We start from the raw sequence: 25,229 nt of genomic DNA, 5'->3' as shown, positions 1-25,229 counted from the left end.
CCTCTGGTGGCAATAATAATAATCATATCTAATATAATTTTTTATAAAACCTAAGGATAGAATCTGGATACTGGAACATCCCAGGCTGCCCAAAATGTTGTATGGATGAAACATACATACACAGTTTGAATCTAGTAGTTTTCAGAACATTCTGCAAACTGGGAGATCCCCAGGCCCCATCCTCTTTTTTTCCCTACTCTTTTTTTTAATTTTTATTTATAAAAAGGAAACATTGACAAGAACCTTAGGCTAAGAGGGGTACAACTAACTCCACACCATCCCTGCCACCAGAACTCTGTATCCCATCCCCTCCCTTGATAGCATCCCTGTTCTTTATCCCTCTGGGAGCATGGACCTACGGTCATTATGGGGTGCAGAAGGTGGAAGGTCTGGCTTCTGTAATTGCTTCCCCGCTGAACATGAGTGTTGGCAGGTGGATCCATACTCCCAGCCTGTCTCTCTCTTTCCCTAGAGGGGCAGGGCTCTGGGAAGTGGAGCTCCAGGACACGTTGGTGGAATTGTCTGCCCAGGGAAGTCTGGTTGGCATCATGGTAGCATCTGGAACCTGGTGGCTGAAAGAAGAGCTAACATATAAAGCCAAACAAATTGTTGACTAATCATGAACCTAAAGGCTGGAATAGTTCAGCTGAAGAGTTGGGGGTGGGTTTGTAGATAGATAGTAGGCCTATTTTAGTTATATTCCAAAGGGTCCATGGCTATACTAGTTTTTTTGTTTGTTTGTTTTTGTTTTTTACCTGAGCCTGACATCTGATATGCAGGTGGATCTTAGTTATTCTCTGGGGAGATGATGTCATGGCTGGTAAAAGAACCAGAAAGCTGGATCAGGGAAGAGAGTAGCTCCCTAATATGGGAAAGGGGTATAAATATCGTTGACTGTAAACCCCATCGATCTGATGTGATCTGGGGCCCATAATCAGCTTAGGAGCCTATGTGACCTCTGCATCCCTGTAGATCTGAGCTCACATCCTGTGGTCATGAGTAGGAACGCTCCAAGTTGCCCCAATTTCCAGGCCCCATTGTCTACCCTCCTCTCTAGGTCTCATGAAAGGCTTTCCCATCCAAAGGTGATGTAGGGAGTGCTGGCTTCTGGTTTCAGGGTCTCGGGGTTGGGGTGAGGTGTGAAGTAGTCGAGGTCCCATCTTCTGGCCTCTAACCTGCCTGTCTTGCATTGTCCACATTTTTCTTGATGAACGTTGCGATCCCGGGACTGACAGAGTACCCTCTCTGTGCTCCAGCGACGCCTGTGTCTGCTTTACGAATCCAGTTTATCCGAAGTAAAACATATGTTTTCCGCTTACATCCAGCGACTAAGATTAAGAGACCTCACGCTTCATTTGTCTTTGCCTCTATCTGTTGTGCTGCCAAGTCGCCGCTCTGGGGGTCTGTCTGTCTGTGGTGAACCCCCTCTCCAAGCTGAGGCTCTTTCTCCTGGAGAATTAGTCCCATGCGGATTCAGCCTGGCTTCACTCTCTCCTGTTACAGTCCCCTCCCTCCGTGCTCTTTCAGGGCTTCCTCCAGCTTTGGTCTGTCTCTGAGTCCGGTTTGGCCTCTGAGTCATTGACTCATGAGTTGTGATCTCAGAAACTTAGCTGTGGAGGGGGTGGGGGTGGGGATGGGACTACCCAAAGAATTGCTGGTCGACCAAAAAAATGAGCTGATTTCAGAACACAGCACCTTGGCACACAAACGCAGTAGCTGTCACCCAAAACTATGCTTTGGTCATTTGACTAGCTCTTGGGAAAATCCCTCAAGTCCAGCCCTAGAGCCAGGAGCTGATAACGTTTCAAAAAAGAAAGTCCAGAGGCTGGGGAAATAGCATACTGATTCTACAAAAAGACATTCATATGTTAGGCTCCAGGGTCCCAGGTTCAATCCTCAGTACCACTGTCAGTCAGAGCTGAGCAGTGCTCTAGTTAAAAACAAACAAACTGGGAGCCAGGCTGTGAGGCACTCAGTTAAGTGCACATGGTACTAAGCACAAGGACCTGCAGAGGGATCCTGTGCAGTCCCTGGTCCCCGCCTACAGGCAGGGACACTTCACGAGTGGTGAAGCAGGTCTGCAGGTCTCTCTCTCTTTCCCTATCTATCTGTTTATCTATCTATCTATCTATCTATCTATCTGTCTGTCTATCTCTACCCCTCCCTCCTCTCTCAGTTTCTCTCTGTTCTATTCAATAAAATGGGGGAAAAATACTGACACCAAGATCCACAGTTTGACCCCCTGGAAGTCCAAGATAAAAAGAAAGTCTTCAATCCCATCAGCTGAGAGTCAAACACATGCCAGGCAGTCCTCTAGGTGGCTGGGTGCTCCTCTGGAAATTCCTTCTGAGGGGGAAAGATTTCATGTGTAGGAAGGCTATTCCTTGCAGCCTTGTCTGCGGTCTTGGGTCTAGAGTCTACTAAAAAGAAATGCTTCTATGGAAGCGATCCAAAAGGCCAACAGACATGAAAATTTGTTCCAAGTTATTGATTGTCAGAGAAAAGCAAATTAGGACAACAGTGAGATACCACCTCACCCCTGTGAGAATGTTATACATCAGAAAGGACAGTAACAACAAAAACTGGAGAGGTTGTGAGGACAAAGGAACCCTCCTACACTGCTGGTGGGAATGTCAGTGGGTCCAACCCCTGTGGAGAACAGTCTGGAGAACTCTCAGAAGGCTAGAAATGGACCTGCCCTGTGACCCTACAATTCCTCTCCTGGGGATAGATCCTAAGGAACCAAACACACCAATCCAAAAAGATCTGTGTACACCTATGTTCACAGCAGCACAATTTGTTATAGCCAGGACCTGGAAGCAACCCAGGTGTCCAGCAACAGATGAGTGGCTGAGCAAGCTGTGGTCTAGATATACAATGGAATACTACTCAGCTATTAAAAGTTGTTAATTCACCTTCTTCACTCCATCTTGGATATAGCTTGAAGGAATTATGTTAAGTGAACTAAGTCAGAAAGAGAAAGATGAGTATGGGATGATCCCACTCATCCACAGAAGTTGAGAAAGAACAGAATGGAAAACTTAAAGCAGCCTTTGACTGAGTTTGGACCAAAGTAAATTCCCCGGGGGGTAAATTTTCAGCTCCACTGTAGGGGGGGTGGGGGTAGGACACAGACCCTGGGTGGTGGGAATAGTGTTAGTATATAATCTTATTCACTAATAACATAAGTGAATAAAAAATAGAATAGCTTCAGGGGCTGAGCACTGGTGCACCAGGTTGAGTGCATGTTACCATGCACAAGGACCTGGGTTCAAGCCTCTGATACCTGCCTGTGGAGGGATGGGGGGTTCATAAGTAGTGAAGCAGGTCTGCAGGTATCTTTCCTTCTCTCTACTTCTCTCTCTCCCTCCCCCCTGTCAATTTCTCTCTGTCTTGTCAAGTGAAAAGAAAAGGAAGAAATGGTCACCAGGAGTTGTGGATTAGTTGTGCAGGCACCAACAGTGATAATAACCCTGGTAGCAAAATAAATAAAATAACATAAAATAAAGGCATGGCTGCAAAGACAGTGAGGCATAGAGGAAATGTTCACAGCCTGATAGAAAGAGGAAGCAGGGGGCTGGGGAAATAGCATAATGGCTGTGCAGAAAGACTTTCGTGCCTGGGGCTCGGGCAAGTGCAAGGGCCAGGGTTCGAACCCCCACTTCCCATCTGCGGGGGGAGGGTACTTCATGAGTGGTGGAGCAGGTCTGCAAGTGTCTATCTTTCTCTCTCTGTCTTCCCTTCCTCCCTCAATGTCTCTCTGTCCTATCTAATAAATATTAAAAAGGAAAAAAAAAGCCACCAGGAATGGTGAATTTGTAGCACCAGCACCGAACCCCAGCAGTAACCCCAGCAGAGCACGTGCAGGGCTCTGGGAAGAAGTTCACAGACAGACATGGTGTTTCTTCACATTTGCTTGCCTGTTTTTGTTTGTTTGTTTTGTTTTTTGCATTCTTTTCTTTTTTTTTTTTTAATGATTTATTTATTAATGAGAGGGATAGGAGGAGAGAGACAATGACCAAACCTGACTTTGGTGCATATGCTGCCAGGGATTGAACACAGGACCTCATGCTTGAGAGGCCAAGGCTTTATCTGCTGTGCTACCTCCCGGCCCACTATTTTTTCTTCTATTTGATAGAACAGGAAGAAGTTGAGAAGGGCGAAAGAGAGAGTGAGAGAGAGACCTGAAGCTTCTTCCTGCTGTGGGGTGGAGGGGTTTGAACCCGGGGCCTTGTGCATGCTAACATGTACACTTAAACAAGTGAGCCACCGCCCACCTAACTCCCCTGCTTGCCTGTCTTAAGGATAGAATGTCCCAGATGATTCCATATATATCCTTTATATCCATTGTATATGGAATATTGTATATTCCATATACAATGCCATCACCCCTTTGCCTGGAAGCCTCCAGACACCAAGAGCAAAGCCGATAAGCCCACTGCGTACCTAGAGAGACAACAGAAAGCTTGAGAGTGCTCTAGGATGCAGCCCCTTCTTCCCCCCAAGTATAACTCCAGGCGCTGTTTCCACACATGCAGACACCGGCTCCCAGGTGTCTCCCGGGTTCCGGAAGTAATGGCCACCCCCCGGCCCCTCATCTGTGGCTTCAGAGCTGTGCCTGTTCTCGCTCAGTCCAAGTTGGATGACTTCACTTTGCAGGCCTCTGTGTGATATGTTTGATATATTAGGTTGTTATTTGATCCAACTATATATCAAACATATTCCTACAGTGTCTTGCCCTGTCTCCGGGGGTTCCTAATAATATAGTTGACGAGGCAGTGGGAGAGAAAAAGGTTCAAATCCCTGGTCCGCCTCCCCCCTCGTACTTCCCTTCTGATCCATTTCTCCTGTGTCCTCTTGTAGCATCTAAGGCCTGTCTCCACACTGCTAGGTCCCTTTGCCCGTTACAGAAAAGGATCCATGCTGGTGGTGTCTCGTGCCAGCCGAGCTCAGCACAGTGGTGAATTCCTGAAAGAATGCATTTGGTGGATGGAAGGGAGGCGGCGGGGAAAGAAAAAAAAAAAAAAAGAATGCCGGTTTGTAGCCTGTCTTTCTGAGGTAGGGGCAAGATGGAGATCAGGGTGATAAGCCGCAGGCATATCTAGATTGGGGTTTCTGTCCGTCCGCTTGTACTGTACTGCAGCTTAGAAAGGAAGGGTTTTCTTTTTTCTTTTTTCTTTTCCGGATTCAGCGTCTCGGTGCCGAACCCACGCTCCGTAACTTTCCTCTCCATGCCCTCCATCACTAAACCAAATAATAATAATAATAATGAACTGGAAGAAAGCTTCCAGCTGCTTGGATGGTGAGTCACCCAGCTGTTACAAGCCTCAGCTGGGACTAAGTCTATCTGGCAAAGATAACGTCAGGGAGGCCGCTGTCTGTGGGATTTCCTGCCATTGGTCAACCTGTCACTGGAGGCTGCTAATATTCATGAGCTGCTGCTCCCAGAGCACTTCCCAGCGTCGCCTAATTGGCTTCAGCAGGAAGCTGGGGATTAGGGAACATTCTTTTCCGGCACATAACAACCTTCTTGGGTTGGCTGTGACCTCTCTCTCATAGCAGGGGTGTGTGTGTGAGAGAGACAGAGAGAGACAAAGAGAGAGAGGGAGAGAGCTAGTTCATTCTGGCCCTCACAACAAGATACTGTGAGCACTGCTGTCCTGGAAGAACTATTAAACTACTCAGTCAGGCCTGGGGAGAAGGGCATCGCTGTGTATAAGCGTCACCCCACTCGAATGGAGACTCAGCCTTACACAGGGCCCCCCCTCATCCCGTCTGTCCAGGCACTGTCCCCACACATGGTGACTTCACAGTGGCTGTCACAGCAGCATAGATGAGGGGACACAGGGAGGGAGTTGCAGTGTTGGCGGCCCGGACTCCAGAGTCCCCAAGTGGAACTGTCCCCAAGACCCTTTCTTCTGACAAGGGGAAAGATGTCTGCACTGACCTGTCCATTTCTGTTTTCATTGGAATGGTGAGCTTCTGCAGCTAGGTTTTTTTTTTAATTGGGGGGGGGGATTAGTGGCTTATAGTAAATACACTTGTCGGTACATGTATAAAATTTCTCAGTTCTCTGCAAAACGCTGTCAGCCCCAGCCTAGGTCCTCCTTCACCATCATGCGTCAGGTCCTGAAAGCCCCCCCCCCCCCCCCCGTCCTCGCTCCTACGCCCCTGCCAGCCCCAGAGTCCTTTACTTTGATGCAAGACACCAAACCCAGTCTGAGTTCTGCTTTGTGTTCCCTTTCTGTTCTTTCTCAGCTTCTATCAGTGAGATCATCCCATATTCATCCTTCTCTTTCTGGATGGTCTCACTTAACATGATTCCTTTAATCTCTATCCAGGATGAGATGAAGAAGGTGACTTCATCATTCTTAATAGCTGAGTAGTATTCCATTATGTATCTAGACCACAGCTTGCTCAGCCACTCATCTGTGGTTGGACACCTGGGTTGCTTCCAGGTTTGGGCTGTTACAAATTGTGCTGCTGTGAACATTGTCCATTTTTAAGATGCTGCAAAAACCAATCCCATGTCCACACAGCTAGAGGATGGGGTGGTTGGGCCCAGTTAGAGTCACTGGGGACACCGGTGCTTGGGTATCTGAAGAAAGACAGCCACAGAGGCTGGGAAGACAGGAACACAGCAGACTTTCACTCCGGAGGCCCCAGGTTCAGTCCTTGGCACCACCGCCCTGTGCCAGCACTGAGCCACCTCTCCCCCTCTCAAATGAATTCATCCTTAGAAAACAATAGTTGCCGGGTCCAGGTGGTGGCACACCTGGTTAAGTGCTCACATCACAGTGCACAAGGACCCAGGTTCAAGCCCCTGGTCTCCAACTGCAGGGGGAAAGTTTCATGAATGGTGAAGGTTCTCCCCTGTAGGTGGGGAGCAGGGGCTTGAACCTGGGCACTTGTGCACTGTAGTGTGTGCTACAGTCAACCAGGTGCACCACCACCTAGGGGGTGCCTATAATATTAACTGGTAATATTAATAATGAGATTATTACTATGAACATTACTTGCTGTAGCACAATGATATTAATATAATAAAACACACTTTATTATATTGATATATAATGTGTATCATATAACCACATAAAATGTATATATTTATGTAATATATTCTATAACTATATAAAATATAGTTACATAATGAATATGTTCATAATATATTTATATACTAAAACAACATAATATTGTTATTAACTAACCATAAGATTATTCCTCCTCCCTTCCTTCCTTCCTTCCTACCTTCCTACCTTCCTACCTTCCTACCTTCCTACCTACCTTATGCCAGGCCACACACATGTACAGGTCCACCGCCCCCTGGATAACTTTTTCACTTTCCTTATTTCAAATAGAGACACCAGAGTCTCCTCTGGTGCTGTGGCGTTCCCAGGTGGCACCAGGGCTTGAACCTGGGGCCTTGAACACTGTAAGGTGTGTGTTCTACTGGGTGAGCTATCACCCAGCCCCTGAAATAACCTTTCAGTCACCATTTCTGTGCTGCGGCAAAGGACTGTTATGCTGTCAAAATAAAAGCGCTTGCATGTCAGTCTAGGACACAAAGAGAAAATTGAAAGGTGAGGCAAAACGCCTGCACTACGTACCACTGTATCCTTGAGGAGGGGGTTCCCTCGTACGGGGAGGGGGGCATCACCTGAGAACAGGCGCTGGCCCAGGGCCCCACTTCCCCTACACACACACACACACACACACACACACACACACACACCCTGCTTCCTACACGCTGTGGGATTCATCTTGGCCTGGAACTAGCCAATAACTGAAAGTCCATAGCTGAGCGCCCAGAAAAATTCTGCCCTGTCCCCCCTCCTCCTCCCCTGAGCCTGGGCGTCTTCTTCCCATCGAGTGAGCACGCAGGCTGGTCTATAGCAGAAGCACCCAAGAGACGAGCGAGGAGAATCACACCGAGCCCATCAGCAGATTTCATCTCCAGGGCCTGGAAAACCCACATGAGAGTCCTTTACATAACCATTCTGCTGTCTACCCCTACCTCCCCTCCTCCTCCTCCTCCTCCTCATTATTAACATCATCTTCCTCCTTCATATCGTTGTCGTCCATCGTCCTCCTCCTCCTCCTCCTCCTCCTCCTCTTCTTATTGCTGCCGGGGTTATCACTGGCGGTTGGTGCTGGTGCTGCAAATCTGCTGTTTCCAGCCATTTTTCCCGTTTTGTTTCTTGTTTTTCCTTTCTTGTTTTCTTTGACAGGACAGAGAGAAATTGAGAGGGGAAGGGAGGGGGGGACCCTGCAGACCCGCTTCACCACTCATGAATCCTCTCTCCCTGTGAAGGGTCCCCTCTGCACAGGGGCTCAGACCCAGGTCCTTGCGCACAGTAGTGTGTGTACTTAACCCAGTCTGCCGCCGGCTGGCCCCCGGTGATTTGCTCTTGAGCAGCCGAGCAGATGGGCAGGAGAGAGGTCGCTTTGGTCAAATGTGTGAATCGCTGCAGAGGTTGTCCTCAGCATCCTTGAAAGTCTGAAGCCTGGAATGAGAAATAGCTTCCCTATTTCTGCCCCCTCCCCCAGGGGATGCCTCTGGCTCTTCAAGTGACAGGCCCATGTCCATCCTCTGAGGGACACAGCCAGCCTGGGACAGATGACCTGTCTCCAGAGGGACCTCACACGCAGGTCTCTGACTTCTTATAAGAGGATGCTGCAACTGGCCATCAGACAGGACAAGGTCAGCAAAACAGCTCTAGAAACATCCAGGAGAGGCTGGCTGCGTCCTTGGCTGATGTCTGCCAGACAATCCAGGAAGGAAAAGTGCTCAGCACTGATGGTGGTCTGCCCACTGGCCCTCCCAAATGAAGGAAATGAGCAAGAACATTGCAAAGGAGGAGGCTGTGGCTAGCACCTTCCCTGCAGTGGGCTCGGGTGGGTTCTCTGTGTCATAGCTGATAATCGCACTCTCTTTTTTAATACTGTGTCAGGGAATGAACCCAGGGTCCTGTATATCTGCTGTACCACTGACTAGCCTCCTAATTCCACGTGTTGCTGCTGCTGCTGTTGTTTCTAAGAGACAGAAAGGCTGGGGGGAGGGGAAGGGAAAGGAAAGGAAGGGAAGGGAGAACAGAACAGAGACCCGATAGCCCTGCCCACCCTCCATGGGGCTCCCTGGGTGCTGTGCAGGGTGCTGAGAGAGGAGACCCCACAGCCCTGCCCACCCTCCATGGGGCTCCCTGGGTGCTATCCATAGTGCTGGGACTCAAATTCAAGAGTCTCAAACACACAGGGCCTGCACTCTACCAGCTTAGCTGTCTCCCAGTCCTCTTCAGAACATTTAGACCAGAGCCAGTGCTTTCCAGAAACCAGCCTTTCTGCTGGGAGTGAAATGAAAATCCAGCGAAGGACACTGCAACAGATATCACTGCAAAGAAAAGTCTGTGGGTGTCAAAGATGTGTCCAAGTTAAATTATCTATTTTAACCATGTGCTTAACCTCCACCCCACCCCCTCAGAATAACACCAGGCCAGTGGAAGACATGGGCAGAGTCTGTCAGATCAATTGAAGTGAGACGATTCTACCCACCCTGTCCCTGTGTAGAGTCAACACTTGAAGGGAATTCCAGTTGTGTGAACCCTAAAAGGGGGTGGGGGAGCTGTTCTCCGTAAAGCAGGCATGACCTTGTGAAGTTAGTTGATCTACCTGAGAGAAGACCAGGAGACTTGGGAGGGTGGCGTGGGGACCGTGAATCTCCTTTTCTTCCTCTGCTATGGGTTGGGGTAGGATAAGAGGGGTGTTTTTGACTCCAGTTTCTGTGATGTCCTTTGTATCTTGATCTTTTATATGCTTTACTTTCTTCTGTAGAATGAATTCCCAGAAAAGCTCTTTTTTTTTTCTTTTTGCCTCCAGGGTTGTTGCTGGGGCTCTGTGCCTGCACTACAAATCCACTGCTCCTGGAGGGTATTTTAATTTCTTTCGCTTTTGTTGCCCTTGTTTATTGTTGTTGGTATTGCTGCTGTTGTTGTTGGATAGGACAGAGAGAACTGGAGAGAGGGGGACAGAAAGATAGACACCTGAAGACCTGCTTCACCACCCGTGAAGTGACCCCCCCAGCAAGTGGGGAGCCATGGACTTGAACCAGGACCCTTATATTGGTCCTTGCACTTCGTGCTATGTGCACTTAACCCACTGCACTACTGCCCAGTCCCCAGAAAAGCTCTTTTCAAGATTACTGAGTGTGTGTGTGTGTGTGTGTGTGTGTGTGTGTGTGTGTGTTTCAAACTTAATCTAATTTGACTTAGATCCACGTATAACTGTGCCCTTTATGACAAGGCTTTATTGTACAGGGGTGGCTTTTTTGTGTGTGGTTTTACTTTTTCCATTATTTATATTTCAGCAGACAAGGTTTACACTCTCTTACCTTACCACCATTGGCTCCCTACTCAACCCCAGAATGAGAAGTCCAAAATGAATCTATTAGAACTGAACCTGGGGCTAGAGAGACAGCATAATGGTTCTGCAAAAAAAAAACAAAAACTTTCATGCCTGAGACACCGAGGGTCCTGGGTTCAATCCTCAGTGCCACCATCAGCCGGGGCTCTGGAAAACCAGCAAGCAAACAAACAAACAAACAAACTGACTGAATCTGATTCTGTTTCCAATGCTCCTGAAGAAAGACTTTGTCCAGCATAGGCAGGATGCCCAGCTTCTCACTCAGAACTCCCCAAGCGCTGTACCAGCCCTCAGCCCCACGGGGAGTTTTGTCTGGGTGATGGTGGCCGTAAACGTAGCAGTGAGACAGATGCCTGTCATGGCCCAAGAACTGGCCATGAAGAATGGGGAGGCGGAAGGGCGTGTAGCCCGGGACCTGCCTGTCGGGTGGTCATCTGGGACCGTCAGCCTTGAGCCTCCCCCACAGAGACAGCGCTCAAGGATGCCCTGGGGGTGGGCGAGGGTCTGAAGTGATGCCCCAGTAGCGTTCTAGAGCAGCTTGGCTTTGGCTCTGCGTAGATCCTTCATGCTGCCTCATGACTTCGAACCCAGGACTTGACCTCCCAGAACTTCAGTGTTGTCACTATAAGCGTAGTCAAGCCAGGTGGCCGTGCACCTGGTAGAGTGCACGTGTTACTGTGTGCAAGGACCCGGGGCCTGGTGGCTCCCACTACAGAAAGGAGGGGAGCTTCACGGTGTATTCCAGGTGTCTCTTCTCTCTCCCCCTCACTCTTTCTCTCTGTCTCACCCTCTATCAAAAAGAAAGAAGAAAAGAAAGAAGAAATTAGGGGCCGGGTGGTGGTGTCCCTGGTCAAACACACACATTACCGTGCACGAGGAGCCAAGTTCAAGCCCCTGGTTCCATCTGCACAGGGAAAGCTTCACCAGTAGTGGAGTGGGGTGGTAAATGTTTTTCTTCCTCTCTTGCTCTCTCCCCTCTCAATTTCTCCCTGTCTCTAATAATAAATAAATAAAAGTCTAAAAAAAATTTTGTTAAAAGAAGAAAAAACTCATCAGGAGCAGTGGATTCATGTAGGCACCAAGCTCCAGCGGGAACTCTGGTGGCAAAAAAATATATAAAAAATAAAAAAATAACCATGGTCTTGCCCTCCCCCCCCCGCCCCTTTTTTGGTAAGAATCAAACAAGTCGTTATCTGTGGACATACTAAAGAAAACTCTTGGCACACAGTAATACGTGGTCTTGAAAACACAGCATCGTTGGGCAGGGGAGGTAACACCTCTGGTGACAGAACAGACTTGGATTCCTGAAACTGTGAGGTCCCAGCTTCAATCCAGGACACCAGCCTCAGCCAGAACTGAACAATGCTCTGGTTGAAAAATAATAATAATAATAATACTGTTGGCTCACATTCTCAGAATGTTGGAACAGGAGGGACCTGGTCGGCCACCTGGTCTTGACACCCCAGTCTGAGATGCCCAACCCAGGAAGGACCAAGGTCTTCTACACTTGAGTCTCTTCCCAGAAGCCCATGCTGCGTATCACAGGGATGGGCTCTGAACAGCTGGGTGGCAGCTAGCAAGTGAGGTTCCTGGCCTTACCCCCCAGCTGGGGCCCAGCCTCCAGGGACTCCCAGAGACTAACTGAGCTGGGGTCCCCAATGCCAGTGTGTGAGCCATGCGTGGCCTGCCATTATCTCCGCCTCAGAAAGGCAAATGCCCTCTGGCTTTTGTTTGGGCCCAAGAAAATAAAGACAGTTCACAGTTGACGGTCCTCTCTCCTTCTCTCCAAACCCTCTTTGAGCTCTGCAGGAACAGACCGCCTCGCACACCCGGGACATTGACTATTACTTTGTTTTTCTAAACAGAAAGATCTAGTATTTACATACTTGTTTTGGATAGAGACAGAAAAACCAAGAGGGAAGAAATTGAGCTAGAAAGGGAGAGAGAAAGAGAGACACCTGCAGACCTGCTTCACCACTTGGGAAGCTTCCCCTCTGCAGGTGGGGAGCCGGGGTAGGGGTGCACCACCGCCTGGCTCCTGGGCCATGGGTTATTGATTACTTGGATTGAGCTCACTGGTGGAAAGCGAAAAGCACGCCAGAGCGGACCACATGAGTGTATTTGGCTCACGGTCACTGGAGGTTTCCTTCGTGATTCTCAACAGGGCAAGGGGTCATTGCTAAAATTTCCTGGCTTAGAGTGTTGACATTGATTTTTTTTTCTTTATTGGGGGGATTAATAGTTTACAGTCAACAGTAAAATACAGTAGTTGGTACATGTGTGACATTTCTGTTTCCATTGACACACTAACCCTCACATAGGTCGTCCTCCAGGATCATGTTCCAGGACCTCAACACTATGCCCTCCTCCCCCAGGGTCCTTTACTTTGGTGCAGTACCCCAAATCCAGTGCAAGTTCTGCTTTGTGTTTTTCCTTGTTATTTTTTTCATTTATTCATAAAATAAAATAAAAAATATCAACAAGGCCAAAGGATAAGAGGGCTATAATTCCACACAATTCCCACCACCGGAGTTCCTTATCCCATTCCCCCTCAAGGGCGGGGATGGGACATTGATTTTTTTTTTTTTACCTGTAGGGGAGGAGAAAGGCAGATGGATAGGCACCCCCTGCCGGCTGGGGTGTCTCCACGCCAGATGTGGCTTATCACCCAGAAGCCGGGCGGGAAGCAGAGCCCAGGACCTGGCCGTGAGCACCCCCTCCCTGTCTGTGGCGAAGCCTCACGGGTGACGCTCTTTTCTTTTGCTTGTAGCAAGCAGACGAGACCCTGGACTTTGAAGAACAGATCCTGGAAGCTGCCAAGTCCATTGCTGCGGCCACAAGTGCCCTGGTCAAATCAGCCTCGGCTGCCCAGAGGGAGCTGGTGGCCCAAGGGAAGGTGAGTGAACCCCAAGTGGGCAGAAGTAGAGGGTCTGGGCAGTGGGAGGCATTGCTTCTAGTTAAGGAGATACTCCTGCTGGTGGGGCCAGAACAAGGCCCTTCTCCCCCCCCCCACCCACACACACACCCCACCCCACCCCCTGTGCACAGGAAGCCTTGGCCAGGTGGTAGCAACCCAGCTGAGTGCACCTGTTAGTTACCATACATGAGGACCCAGGTTCGAGTCCTCAGCCCCCACGTACAAGGAGGGGAATCTTCATGATTGGAGAAGCAGTGTCTCTCTTTTTCTCTTCCTCTCCATCTCCCCCCTTAATTTCTCTCTGTCCCATCAAATAGAATAGAAAAAAAATAATAAAAGGAGAAAAGTGATGGCTACCTGGAGCAGTGGATTCACAGTGTTGGCATCAAGCTGCAGTGATAACCCTGGTGGCAGTAAAAAGAAGGGAAGGGGGTGTTGGGCGGTGGCGCAGCGAGTTAAGCGCACGTGGTGCAAAGCGGAAGGACCGTCATAAGGATCCCGGTTCGAGCCCCCGGCTCCCCACCTGCAGGGGAGTCGCTTCACAGGCGGTGAAGCAGGTCTGCAGGTGTCTGTCTTTCTCTCCCCCTCTCTGTCTTCCCCTCCTCTCTCTACTTCTCTCTGTCCTATCCAACAACAACGACATGATTAACAACAACAATAACTACAACAACAATGAAAAACAAACAAGGGCAACAAAAGGGAAAATAAATATTAAAAAAGTATATAAAAAAAGAAGGGAAGGGAAAGGGGAGGAAAGGAAAGAGAAGGAAAAGAAAAGGGTGTGCTTGGGAGTTTGGGGTGGTCCCCACAGCCAGGTGGAAGCTGGCCTGAATGTGCAGGGTTCGAGGGAGGAGGGACCCTCCCGTTCCATTCAGGGCTCTCACTGACACTGTCTCCTCCCCGACTGGCAGGTGGGCTCCATCCCTGCCAACGCTGTGGACGACGGCCAGTGGTCGCAGGGACTGATTTCTGCCGTGAGTCTCCCCCCCCTTGATGTCAGGGGACCCACACACACCCACCTCGGCAGGCTCGGGGCGAAGCCCCTGGCTCACTTCCCCCATCATCTGTCCCCAGGCCCGCATGGTGGCGGCGGCAACCAGCAGCCTCTGTGAGGCGGCCAACGCCTCTGTCCAGGGCCACGCCAGCGAGGAGAAGCTCATCTCATCGGCCAAGCAGGTGGCGGCCTCCACGGCACAGCTGCTGGTGGCCTGCAAAGTCAAGGCCGACCAGGACTCGGAGGCCATGAGGCGGCTACAGGTACTGGTCAGTGTGCTGGTGGGAAAGTGCTCCTGCTGGAGCAGGCAGGTGCCCCTCGCTGCCCGCCATGCCCCACCCGCCAGGCCGTCCATCTGTGCCACGTCTCTCATTTCCTGCCTCCTAACACCTGTTGTCACCCCCCACACACACTGTCGCCGCCCCAGTCCACATCTTCACATGCCCCTGGGGTGTCTCATCTGCAAAGCCCTAGCCCTGGTCTGTGCCATTTCCAGAGTCACCTCCTCTGGGAAGTCCTCCCTGACTTGTAGGCAGTCAGTCTTATCTCGCTCTCTCCTGCCAGAGTTCCTGGCCAGACCTCTTCCCCCCTCCCCGTTTTTTTTTTTCCTCATCCCCTGAGCCTCTTAGGGACAGACACCATGTTTTCTTGCCACCAGGATGAGCCTTGGGGCTCGTTGCCTACATGATGAATCCACAACTCTTGGCAGCCACTGTTTCCTTTTCTTTATTTGGTAGGACAGAGAGAAAACAAGAGAGAAGGGGGAGACAGAGAGGGAGAGAGGCAGAGGGACACCTGCAGCCCTGCTTCACCATGTGTGAAGCTTTCCCCCTGCAGGTGGGAACCAGGGGCTTGAACCTGGATCTTCGAGCATGGTAATATGTACACTCAACCTCTACTGCCCGGCCCCACATGCCATGTTTTGGTTGTTTGTTTATTTTTTTTTTGTCTTTTTTTTTTAATCTCACTATCTCAAGCATCTGTGAGAGTGCTTGTGTTGGTAGAGACCCTCACTCACTGTTTCCTGATGGAGGGACTGGGAAAAAGGAGGAATTTTTTTTTATTATCTTTATTTATTCATTGGATAGAGAAAGTCAGAAATCGAGAGGAAGGGGGAGACAGAGAGGGAAAGAGACAGAAAGAGACCTGCTACCCTACTTCACCACTCGCAAAGCTTGCCCCCTGCAGGTGGGGACCAGGGTCTCGAACCTGGGTCCTTGCACATTGCAACATGTGCGCTTCACCAGGTGTGCCACCACTTGGCCCCAGGAATTTTTTTTTTTTTAGGAGGAACGTTTATGAGACTATCCCTCAGATTCCCTCAAGCCCCAGAGACCAGCTTATGAAGGTGGCAAGGCCTTCCCAGGGCACTTAACATTTTCCTGGTTGGTTTAATTTCAAAGGTCTTTATTTTTCTCTCTCTCTTAAGGCAAAGAAGGGAAGGTTTAAATGATAAGTCACAGAGCTTCCACATGTCCATTTATTCAGTATTTCCCTCTTCCCGTGTCTCTGTTTACAAAGGAAGAGACATTTCACCCTTTCTTTTTAACCTCACATTTTACCATACCTCTTTCTCTTTTATTTTGTTCATTTATTTGATAGAGACAGAGAATTGGAGAGGGGAGGAGGGAGGTACAGAGAGAGGGAGAGAGAGACTTGCAGCCCTGTTTCACCACTTGTGAAGCTTCCCCCCTGCAGGCGGGGACCTGGGACTTGAACCCGGGTCCTTACTCAGGGTAGCGTGAGTGCTCAGGTGCGCCAACACCCGGCCCCCTTCATGCCTCTCTTTCTCCCTTGAAGAAAAGGCTTCACAACGTCTCTCGGCAAAGCTGACCTCATGAGCCTCATTTTAATGACTGCATGATGTAGCTGGCATTAACTGATGGTGTCAGGATCGCCCTCCATACTCGGACATTCTGTTTGTCTCCCAGTTGTATAGACTGTAGTCACTCTGAGTGTCGTCACGCTGGTCACTTGTTGAAAACGCTTAGAGAGAGAGAGAGGTCACAGAGAGAAATCAGACATAGTTCCACCGGAACTCAGCTCATTTTAGAATGTGGGTGCAAAGTGCACCTCTCTGCCTGTTTTATTCTCTTTATTTATTGGATGGAGACAAAGGCAACTTAAGAGGGAAGGGGAGCTAGAGACACCTGCAGACCTGCTTCTCTGCTAACGAAACCTCCCCCCTGCAGGTGGGAGCTGGGGGCTTGCACCTGGGTCCTCGGACAGGGAAAGTGCCTTCTATTGTGTGTTCCTGTTGAGACCTTCTGACCCACCTCCCTCACTCTGTGTGACCCTTGGGATAAACTCGGGGCACCTTGTGGCCAGCTGTGAATTTCTGGTGATGAGTTACGCAGATTACCGTCTGTTGATACCCCGTGACCACAGGGCTTCCAGCTCTCCCAGGCAGGGATCAGTGGTGGTTGCCTAACCTTTCCCCCAAAAAAAACATTCAGTGAGCGCCCCCGCCCTGGCAGTTATGGAGGTGCAGAGATTCAGATCCTGGCCCCTGCCCTCCAGTTGCTCACTGTCCAGGAAGCTGACCAAAGACCGCAAGCTCGGGGAGGTCTGCAGGACGCCCGCAGGGGCCCCCCGGGGAGGAAGAGAGGAGAAGAGCAGTGATGTCTGAGCGGGGTCTTCAGTTATGCCTGAACTGCAGGGGCCGGGTGAGGTGGTTGGCCCGACACCCCCTCCCCCCAGAGAGGCGGCACCTGGTGCGCTTCTCAACACCAAAGCACAGGACTGGGGAGAGAGCATCATGGTTCTGCGAGAGACTGTTGGTTTTTTTTTTTTTTCCCCTGCCACCAGCGTTATTGCCGGCACTGTAAATCTGTTGGTCCTGGTGGCCTTTTTTCCCCCTATTTTTTTCTTTCTGTTTTTTTTTTTTTATTAGATGGGACAGAGAGAAATTGAGAGAGGAGGGAGAAAGAGAGACACCTGCAGACTTCACTGCTTGTAACCCCGCAGGTCGGGAGCCGGGGCTTGAACCCAGGTCCTTATACATGGTAACATGTGCGCTTAACCGGGTGTGCCACTACCTGGCTCCCTGCAAAAGGCTTTTTTTATGATATTTATTTATTTATATATTTATTCCCTTTAGTTGCCCTTGTTTTATTGTTGTAGTTATTGTTGTTGTTATTGATGTCATTATTGTTGGATAAAACAGAGAAATGGAGAGAGGAGGGGAAGACAGAGAGGGGGAGAGAAAGACAGACACCTGCAGACCTGCTTCACCGCCTGTGAAGTGACTCCCCTGCAGGTGGGGAGCCGGGGGCTCGAACCGGATCCTTATGCCGGTCCTTGCGCTTTGCGCCACGTGCCCTACCGCCGGACTCCCACAAAGGACTTTCTTGCCTGCGGCTCTAAGCTCCCAGATTCAGTCCCCAGCACCACCATCAGCCAGTCTTCTCTCATTAAAAAATAAGTCAATAAATATTAGACACACACAGTACGTACATTGCTGTCAGCATTGATTGATATCATTGATTGACATCATTATAATTCCCCTCAAAATGATGTATTCCTGGATCTCATTCATCTGTGAATTCACCAAGGTCAGTTTAGGCATCAGTGAGGGTAGACTGGGTGGATGGACAGACGGACATAGAGACGGATAGCTGGATGGGTGGACAGACAGACAGATGGACAGGTACTCACTAAAGAGCTCTCCTGTCTTGTGATGGAAGGGGAACTCAATCCATAGTCCCCTGAGCTCCACCCTCACACCCCTTGTCCCAGGGCCCCAGGCTGACTGTAACACCGCGCGCGCGTGTGTGTGTGTGTGTGTGTGTGTGTGTGTGTGTGTGTGTGTGTCCTCTCCAGGCAGCCGGAAATGCTGTGAAAAGGGCCTCAGACAATCTCGTGCGTGCTGCCCAGAAGGCAGCCTTTGGCAAAGCCGCCGACGACGACGTCGTGGTGAAGACCAAGTTTGTCGGAGGCATCGCTCAGGTGTGTAATCAAACCCAGCCGGGCCTGTGCTGTGACAGAAACGCAGCACGGCAGTGACTTAGACAAGATGGACGGCCCTTTCCTCCCCCACGTGAGGGGCGGCCCGTCGAGAGCCAGTCAAGGGCTGGCTCCTCTCTGTCTGAGACCCCTGTCCCTTATTGCCCCATCCCCCACCCCACCCCCAGATTCTGCCCTCGGCCCCTTGGCCCAAGAGGGTGCAAGAACTTCCTCGACTATCCTGATAGAGTAGGAAGAGGAACCGGATGGGTGGCCATGACCACGACTTCCTCTCGCATGCGGCTAGATGCCTCTAGAACCACGGTCGACTCTAGGGACAGCAAACATTCGAGAAGAGGAGACAGAGGCTGTGACTCGGGCAGGCTGGCACTGTTGTGTTTGTCTGCAGCATGTGCTGACGTGAAGCTACTCTCTGAGCTTCCATGTCTCCCAGGAGCACTGGAAGCCTCAAAACAGATTCCTGTGCCTTCTGCGGCTCTTCCTCAGTCGCTCCTCATGTTGAGAGACAAACTGAGTGCATTTTTTACTTTCTTTATTGATTTATTTGCCTCCAGGGTTATTGCTGGGGCTCGGTCCGTTACTACGAATCCACTGCTCCTAGAGGCTATTTCTCCCCTTGTGTTGCCCTTGTTGTATATCGTTGTTATTATTGCTGCTGCTGTTGTTCTTATTGTCGTTGTTGTCGGATAGGGCAGAGAGAAATGGAGAAAGGAGGAGAAGACAGAGGGGGAGAGAAAGACAGACACCTGCAGACCTGCTTCACCGCTTGTGAAGTGACCCCCCTGCAGGTGGGGAGCCGGGGGCTTGAACCAGGATCCTTTAGCCAGTCCTTGCACTTTGTACCACATGCACTTAGCCAGCTATGTAATGCCCGGCCCCCTACTTCTCCTCCTTCTCCTCCTTCTCCTTCTCCTTCTTCTCCTTCTTCTTCTCCTCCTCCTCTTCCCCCTCCTCCCCCTTTCCTCCTCCTCCTTCTCCTTCTTCTTCTTCTTCTTCTCCTTCTCCTCCTTCTCCTTCTTCTTCTCCTCCTCCTCCTCCCCCTCCTCCCCCTTTCCTCCTCCTCCTTCTCCTTATTCTTCTTCTTATTATTATTATTATTATTATTATTGATTTAATACTAGTTCACAAAATTACAAGATAACGGGTGTAATAATTCCACACCGTTCTCCCCACCAGAGTTCTGTGTCCCCGTGCCTTCCACTGGGGACCGCAGCGGTTCTCCCAAAGCCATAGACAGGGGTTGACTATTTTTTTTGTCCATTAATTTTTATGGTCCTGCCTTCTCTTCCTTTCTACACCTATTGCTACTTCCAAAGGTCCTTCCTTTTTTCCCCCTCTTCTCTCTCTGGGTCCTGATGGAACTGGGGTTCAGAGCCCTCTGGTCATCTTCCCCTAACATTTTTCCCCATTCTGGGAGTCTGGACCAAAATTCTTTATGGAGTGTAGAAAGTGGAAGGCCTGGCTTTTGTAATTGCTTCTCTGCTGGACATGGGTGTTGACAGGTTGATCCATCCCCCTGCCCCCAGCCTGTTTCTGTCTTTCCCTAGTGGGGCAGGGCTCTGGGGAGGTGAGGTTCCAGGACACATTGGGGAGGTCATCTGCCCAGGGAAATCAGGATGGATTCATAGTAGCACCTGCAACTTGGTATCTGAACATTTTTGACATTTTTTTTTTACCAGATTCCACTTCTCAGCTTCCTAGTTCTTGAGAAGTGTCCACACGGGAGGAGGCCTCCAATAATACCAGTCTGGGACATGACCGTCCTTTGTACCAGCCAGAGAGCCTGAGAAGGTTCTGGAAAAGGCCAATGGCACAGAACAGAATTTGTCATCCCTGGAGCACAAATGCCCTTCCCATGTGTTACCCACCAACCTGCATTCCCCGGATCACACTCGACACGTGTGATGTGTATCCATAAGGGTCACCGACGGTCAGGGGCTCCACTGTCAGTTCCAGGCTCAGTGGCCAGCTCAGTGGAGTGCCCTCACAGAGTCACCACAAAGACAGTGTCGAGTGCACGCCAGACCCTGTGGTGTTATCACATCAGTGGCGAGAGCTCAGCTTGTTCTCTTGAGTCTATGGGGTCACTGGTCTCAAAACCCACCCTGTGGAACAGACACCAGTGTCCAGAACTAAGAATGCCATTCCTGGCTTAGTGGTAGAGACAGAAATGGGGAGAGGGCTGGGTGGCGACACATCTGGTTAATCATACATAATATAAAGTACTAGCACCTGCACAAGGTTCTAGGTTTGAGGCCCTGGCTCCCCACCTGCAGGGAAGAGACACTTCATGAGTAGTGAAGCGGGTCTGCAGGTGTCTGTCTTTCTCTCCCCTTCTCTATCCCCACCTCCCCTCTCAATTTCTTTCTGTCCTAGCTAATAAAGAGGGAAAAAGGGACACCAGCGATAACCCTGGAGGCACAAAGAGAGGGAGAGAGAGTAGAGAAATAGCTTAGATTCCAGCCGTCCTCTCTGGAAGGTCCGAGCCCCAGCCCACTGGTCGTTTCTCTCCTAGATCATCGCCGCCCAGGAAGAGATGCTGAAGAAAGAGCGGGAGCTCGAGGAGGCCAGGAAGAAGCTGGCCCAAATCCGCCAGCAGCAATACAAGTTCTTACCCACCGAACTTCGGGAGGACGAGGGCTAAGGCCGGAGCCTGGGGATGCGCCCCAGGGGACAGCCTGACGGACAGACAGACTGCGCGTCCCCGAGGCTGGGCGGCTCCCTGGGCAATGCTGCACGATCTCGTGCTGTCAGGCGGTACAGTGCCCCACCCACATGCTCCTATGCCGCCTCCCCTCATGCCTCACGTCTCAGGAGAGAGGGGCATTTCGTGAACTGTTACCAAAAAAAAAAAAAAAAAAAAAAAAAAACAAGAAGTCAGTATTACGTGGTTCACAAAAACCCTTCTGCATATGCGGGGCCTCCTCTGGGCCTCTTGTGACATCTTCATAGGAAACAAAAAAAAAAAAAAAATACCAACTTGGAAAAAATCATGGGGTCTGAGATACTCTGAGATGTTCTCTCTCTCCAGACAAGATGGGAGCAGGCGATAGACGTGGACAAAAGAATAAACAAACAAACCCAGAAGTGGGCACCGGTGTGGACCCCAGGAACACCCCCTCCCGCCGGGCCCCCGGTTCATGTGGTGGACAGAGAAGGTCCACTCCTGTCTGCACACTTTCTTGCCTCGCTGTGTGACCTCCTTGCACAATCAACACCCCTCCTGTATTCATCCTGTGGCCTCGAGAATCCCATGGTTATTTTTTTTCTCCATAATCCAAAGGTCTGGGGTGGGGGTTGGCCATCAGGACGTGTTAAGCAGGGGCTGTAATAAAAGATGTAGCCCCTCACTCCACAGTGGCTGTTCCCGTTCATGCAGACTCCTCCACATGAGACCTACCCCCCCATGAGCATCCAAAGTGGGGGGGTTCGGCTGGATCAAACAGGTCTTGGCGACTCCTTCCAGCTCCAGTGTCGGGTGTGGGCCTCTCTGCTCTCACGGTGGGCAACACACAGATCTGGGGGAGGGAAGGTTTGGCAGAGGAATGGAATGACCCTCGCCTCACTGGGGAGACGTCAGCACTGTGGTGTCTGTTTCTCCCTCCACTTGTCTCTGTGTCTGTCTGGGGGGTGTAGTGAGTAGCACGGAGGTGTGTGGAGTTAGTTGTGCCAGGCCACCTAGGAAGCTGTGCATCCATTTTGCAGAGGGGAAGACAGAGGCTCAGCAAGCTGGAGAGGCCGGGCTTGGTTTAGGGACCCAAGCCCCCTGCGCAGCTAAATCAGGCTGACCCTGGGTCAGAAACCCTCAGAGGGGAGGCTCTGGCACCTGCCGTGCGCAGGCTCGGGGGGGTCCTGCCTCACTCCAGCAGGAAGGCCCTGCCCAGGAGGCCCAGCCTGGTGCCAGGGCTGTGTGAGAAGCAGGCAGGGCCCTGGGGCTGGAGAAAAGTGTCAGAGTAGGTCAGTAACTGAAAGACAGTAAGACAGGTTTATTCAGGAGCTAGCAGCCTGGAAAAGTGGTTGACTTGGGCCTCAGCAAACCCTCTGTAGCTTGTAACGGGCCATGGGTGGGTCAGTGGGGACAAGGGACCTGTCCCTCAGCTGTCCAGCTGGCATCAGTGAGTTTAGTGAGTCACTGGGAACCAGTGATTGTCCCTCATAAGACTCTTAAGATAAGATTGTTGAGCAATACTCCTCCCAGATGTCTGTGACAGGCCCCTAGTTTAACATTCCTTGGTATCTGGAGACAAAACCAAGGACCTGTTACAGAAGCACGTATACACAGGGCAAGATGGATCCCTAATCTCACTTGCTGACAAGGGCATCTGGTCTACCTCCAGATGGACAGGAATTTCCCAGGCAGAGAAGAGAGGACAGAGAGACTTTCTAAGGTGGTGCTGGGGCTGGAACGGCAGGAGAGGGGATGGAGAGGAGAAGCTTCATGAGCAGGGGAGCAGTGCTGCAGATGTCTCTTTGTCTCTCTCCCCTTCTGTCTGTTGCTCCATCCCCTCTCAGTATCTCTGTTCTATTAAAGAAAAGGAGAGGTGGGTGGATGTGAGCAATTAGATCTGGAGTCATAGGACTAAGGGGCTGGGTGGTGGTACAATTAGTAAAGCACAGAAGTTACCATGTGGGAGGACATGGGTTTGAGTCCCTGGTCCCCCACCTACTGGGAGAAGCTTCACAAGCAGGGGTGCAAGTGTCTCTCCTCTCTCCCCCTCTCCTGGCCTATTTCTCTTTATCTCTATCATTTAAAAAATAAAAAATCTATAGGATTAAAGTCAGTAGAGTTAATCTCTAAATTCCTTTGAGACTTTATATTTGTTGTTTAAAATAAGCATTTGCTGAGAGACCAAGGCACTGTCCTGATCTGGCATACAATGGTGTGGGGGATTGAACCTGTGGCTTCAGGCATGTAGCATGGTGCTCTGACAGGCTGCACTAAGCCTCTGGCTCCCAGACAAGCTGATCTCACAGGAAGTCCTGTGAGATATCTTCAGGCATGGCAGATACTCATATCTAATGCCTCCTGGAGGCAGATACTCATATCTGTTGCCTCCCAACTTGAGGGCAACAGAGAATTTCTTTATTCCAGTGTTGTTTGAAAGATGCCTTTGTTGGGGGAGGGGGTCAGAGTAATGCCCCATCATATGTAATACTGGAGACTAAGCATGGCCTCACAATGCAAGTCCTGTGCTCTAACCACCTCCCGGTCACCCGCTCCAGCCGTCTCAAGGGAACAGCTCTCCCCAGTGCCATGTCCTGGGAGACCCTGTTCAAACAGTCTGCTGGGTTGTTTGTTTTGCTTTGTTTTTTATTTGTTTTAATTATTTTGATTTATTTGATACAGAGAAATTGAGAGGGGAGGGAGATAGAGAGGGGGAGAGACATAGAGACACCTGCAGCCTTGTTTCACCACTCGTGAAGCTTTCCCCCTTCAAGTGGGGATCAGGGGCTTGAACCTGGGACCTTGCGCACTGTAATGTATGTGCTAAACGAGGTGTGCCACCGCCTGGCCCGTTTTGCCTTCTTTGGTGTAGTTGTAGCTGTTTTCTGCCCTTCCTTCTGAGCACGTGTAGATACTCAGTGTAGTGTTAGTATGTAATATTGGCAACACCTGTTCATTGGGGCTTGGAGATGGCGTATAGGTCTGCAAAAGACTCTCCTTCCTGCCTGAGCCCCTGAGGTCTCAGGTTCAGTCCCCAACACCAAGATCATCTGCAGCTGAACAGTGTTCTGGTGTGTGTATGGGGGGGGGGGTATGTATTTATTTATTTTCTTTTTTTTATTGCCAACAGTGTTATTGCTGAGGCTCAGTACCACAAATCCACTGTGCCCAGCAGTTCATTTTTCTTTTTTCTTTTTCTTCCCCCACCCCTTCTATTTTATGTGATAGGACAGAGAGAAATTGAAATGGAAAGAAAAAGTTAAGACGCCTGCAGACCTGCTTGACTGTTCATGAAGCGTCCCCCCTGCGGGTGGGGAGCAGGGACTCAAACCTGGGTCCTTGGACATTGAGGTGTGAGCTCAACTTGGCGCACCACCGCCTGTCCGCCAAATCACCCAGAGAGAGAGAGAGGTCAGAGCACCCCTCATACTCTGGAATGTGGTGGCGCTGAGATTGAACCTGGGGCCTCTGGACCCTGGGGTGTGCCCGTCCCGGGCTCCATCACACTGAGCTATCTCCCTGGACCTTGGGGGATATTTCACCTGCACGGCGCCTCACAGGCAGGGATCACACGCAGTCATGTCGAGCCTCCCCATCCCTGAAAAACAAGCTGTGCTTGTGTGAAGTTCTTACTAAAGATCAAGTATTTGGAGGAGAAATCAGACCACGCCGACAGCAAGTGCCGTGTACAGCCCGGGGATCAGCAGTTTTCCTCTCTGGCTGACTTGAACTTGAGTAGACAAAAAAAAAAAAACAAAAAAACAAGTCTGTCCCCTCAGCAGATTCCCCCCTTGTCTCCACTGCCACAGGAGGCCCCAGGGCAGCACTGCAGGCTTCAAGGGTCCTCTTCCTCACAGGAAATTGACGCTGAGTGCCCAGAAAGCTCCTGGTAACACTTGCTGAGTCCAGGAGATGGGTGGCTCCCTAAAGGGCTGGTCATGAGATGTTGACGGGGTCTGGGGGTGCTGTGAGCTGATCCCCAAGCCCCAGGGGAGTATGGAGTGATGGGGAGGGGGAGGTGCGACTGAGGAATAAGCTTTCTTTCATTTTCCTTAAGTGCTCGTTGATTTTGATAAAGATAGACATGGGGCGGGGAGAAAGGAGCTCTGCAGCTCTGCACTGCCACTCATGAAGCTTTCCCCTTGCAGGTGGGGACCGGGGGCTTGAACTTGGGTCATGAGTGTGATCTGCTCCTCCAAGATGAGCATTCCTTCATAAACCCAGACCTCCCTCCTGTAGCTCCAGCCCCTCAAGAGCACCGGAAATCACGC

The 25,229-nt window shown here is 50.5% G+C and overlaps 1 protein-coding gene across 9 annotated transcripts in view; it reads left to right on the top strand.

Moving 5' to 3' along the window:
- TLN2 (talin 2) overlaps positions 1-21,643 on the top strand; it is a 414,501-nt gene extending 392,858 nt beyond the window's left edge. For all 9 annotated transcript variants that reach the window (XM_007533899.3, XM_060174397.1, XM_060174399.1 and 6 more), the window contains 5 exons: positions 13,187-13,312; positions 14,245-14,307; positions 14,408-14,590; positions 18,150-18,275; positions 20,809-21,643. In XM_007533899.3, the coding sequence (XP_007533961.1) occupies positions 13,187-13,312; positions 14,245-14,307; positions 14,408-14,590; positions 18,150-18,275; positions 20,809-20,937 (627 nt within the window). In that variant the 3' untranslated portion in view covers positions 20,938-21,643. The remainder of the gene's footprint in view (positions 1-13,186; positions 13,313-14,244; positions 14,308-14,407; positions 14,591-18,149; positions 18,276-20,808) is intronic.
- The last annotated feature ends 3,586 nt before the right edge of the window (positions 21,644-25,229 follow it).

The sequence above is a fragment of the Erinaceus europaeus genome, chromosome 16 (genome assembly GCF_950295315.1).
Source record: "Erinaceus europaeus chromosome 16, mEriEur2.1, whole genome shotgun sequence".
Lineage (NCBI taxonomy): Eukaryota > Metazoa > Chordata > Mammalia > Eulipotyphla > Erinaceidae > Erinaceus > Erinaceus europaeus.
Note: the sequence above shows the minus strand (reverse complement) of the source record. Positions and strands in the feature narration are given on the sequence as shown.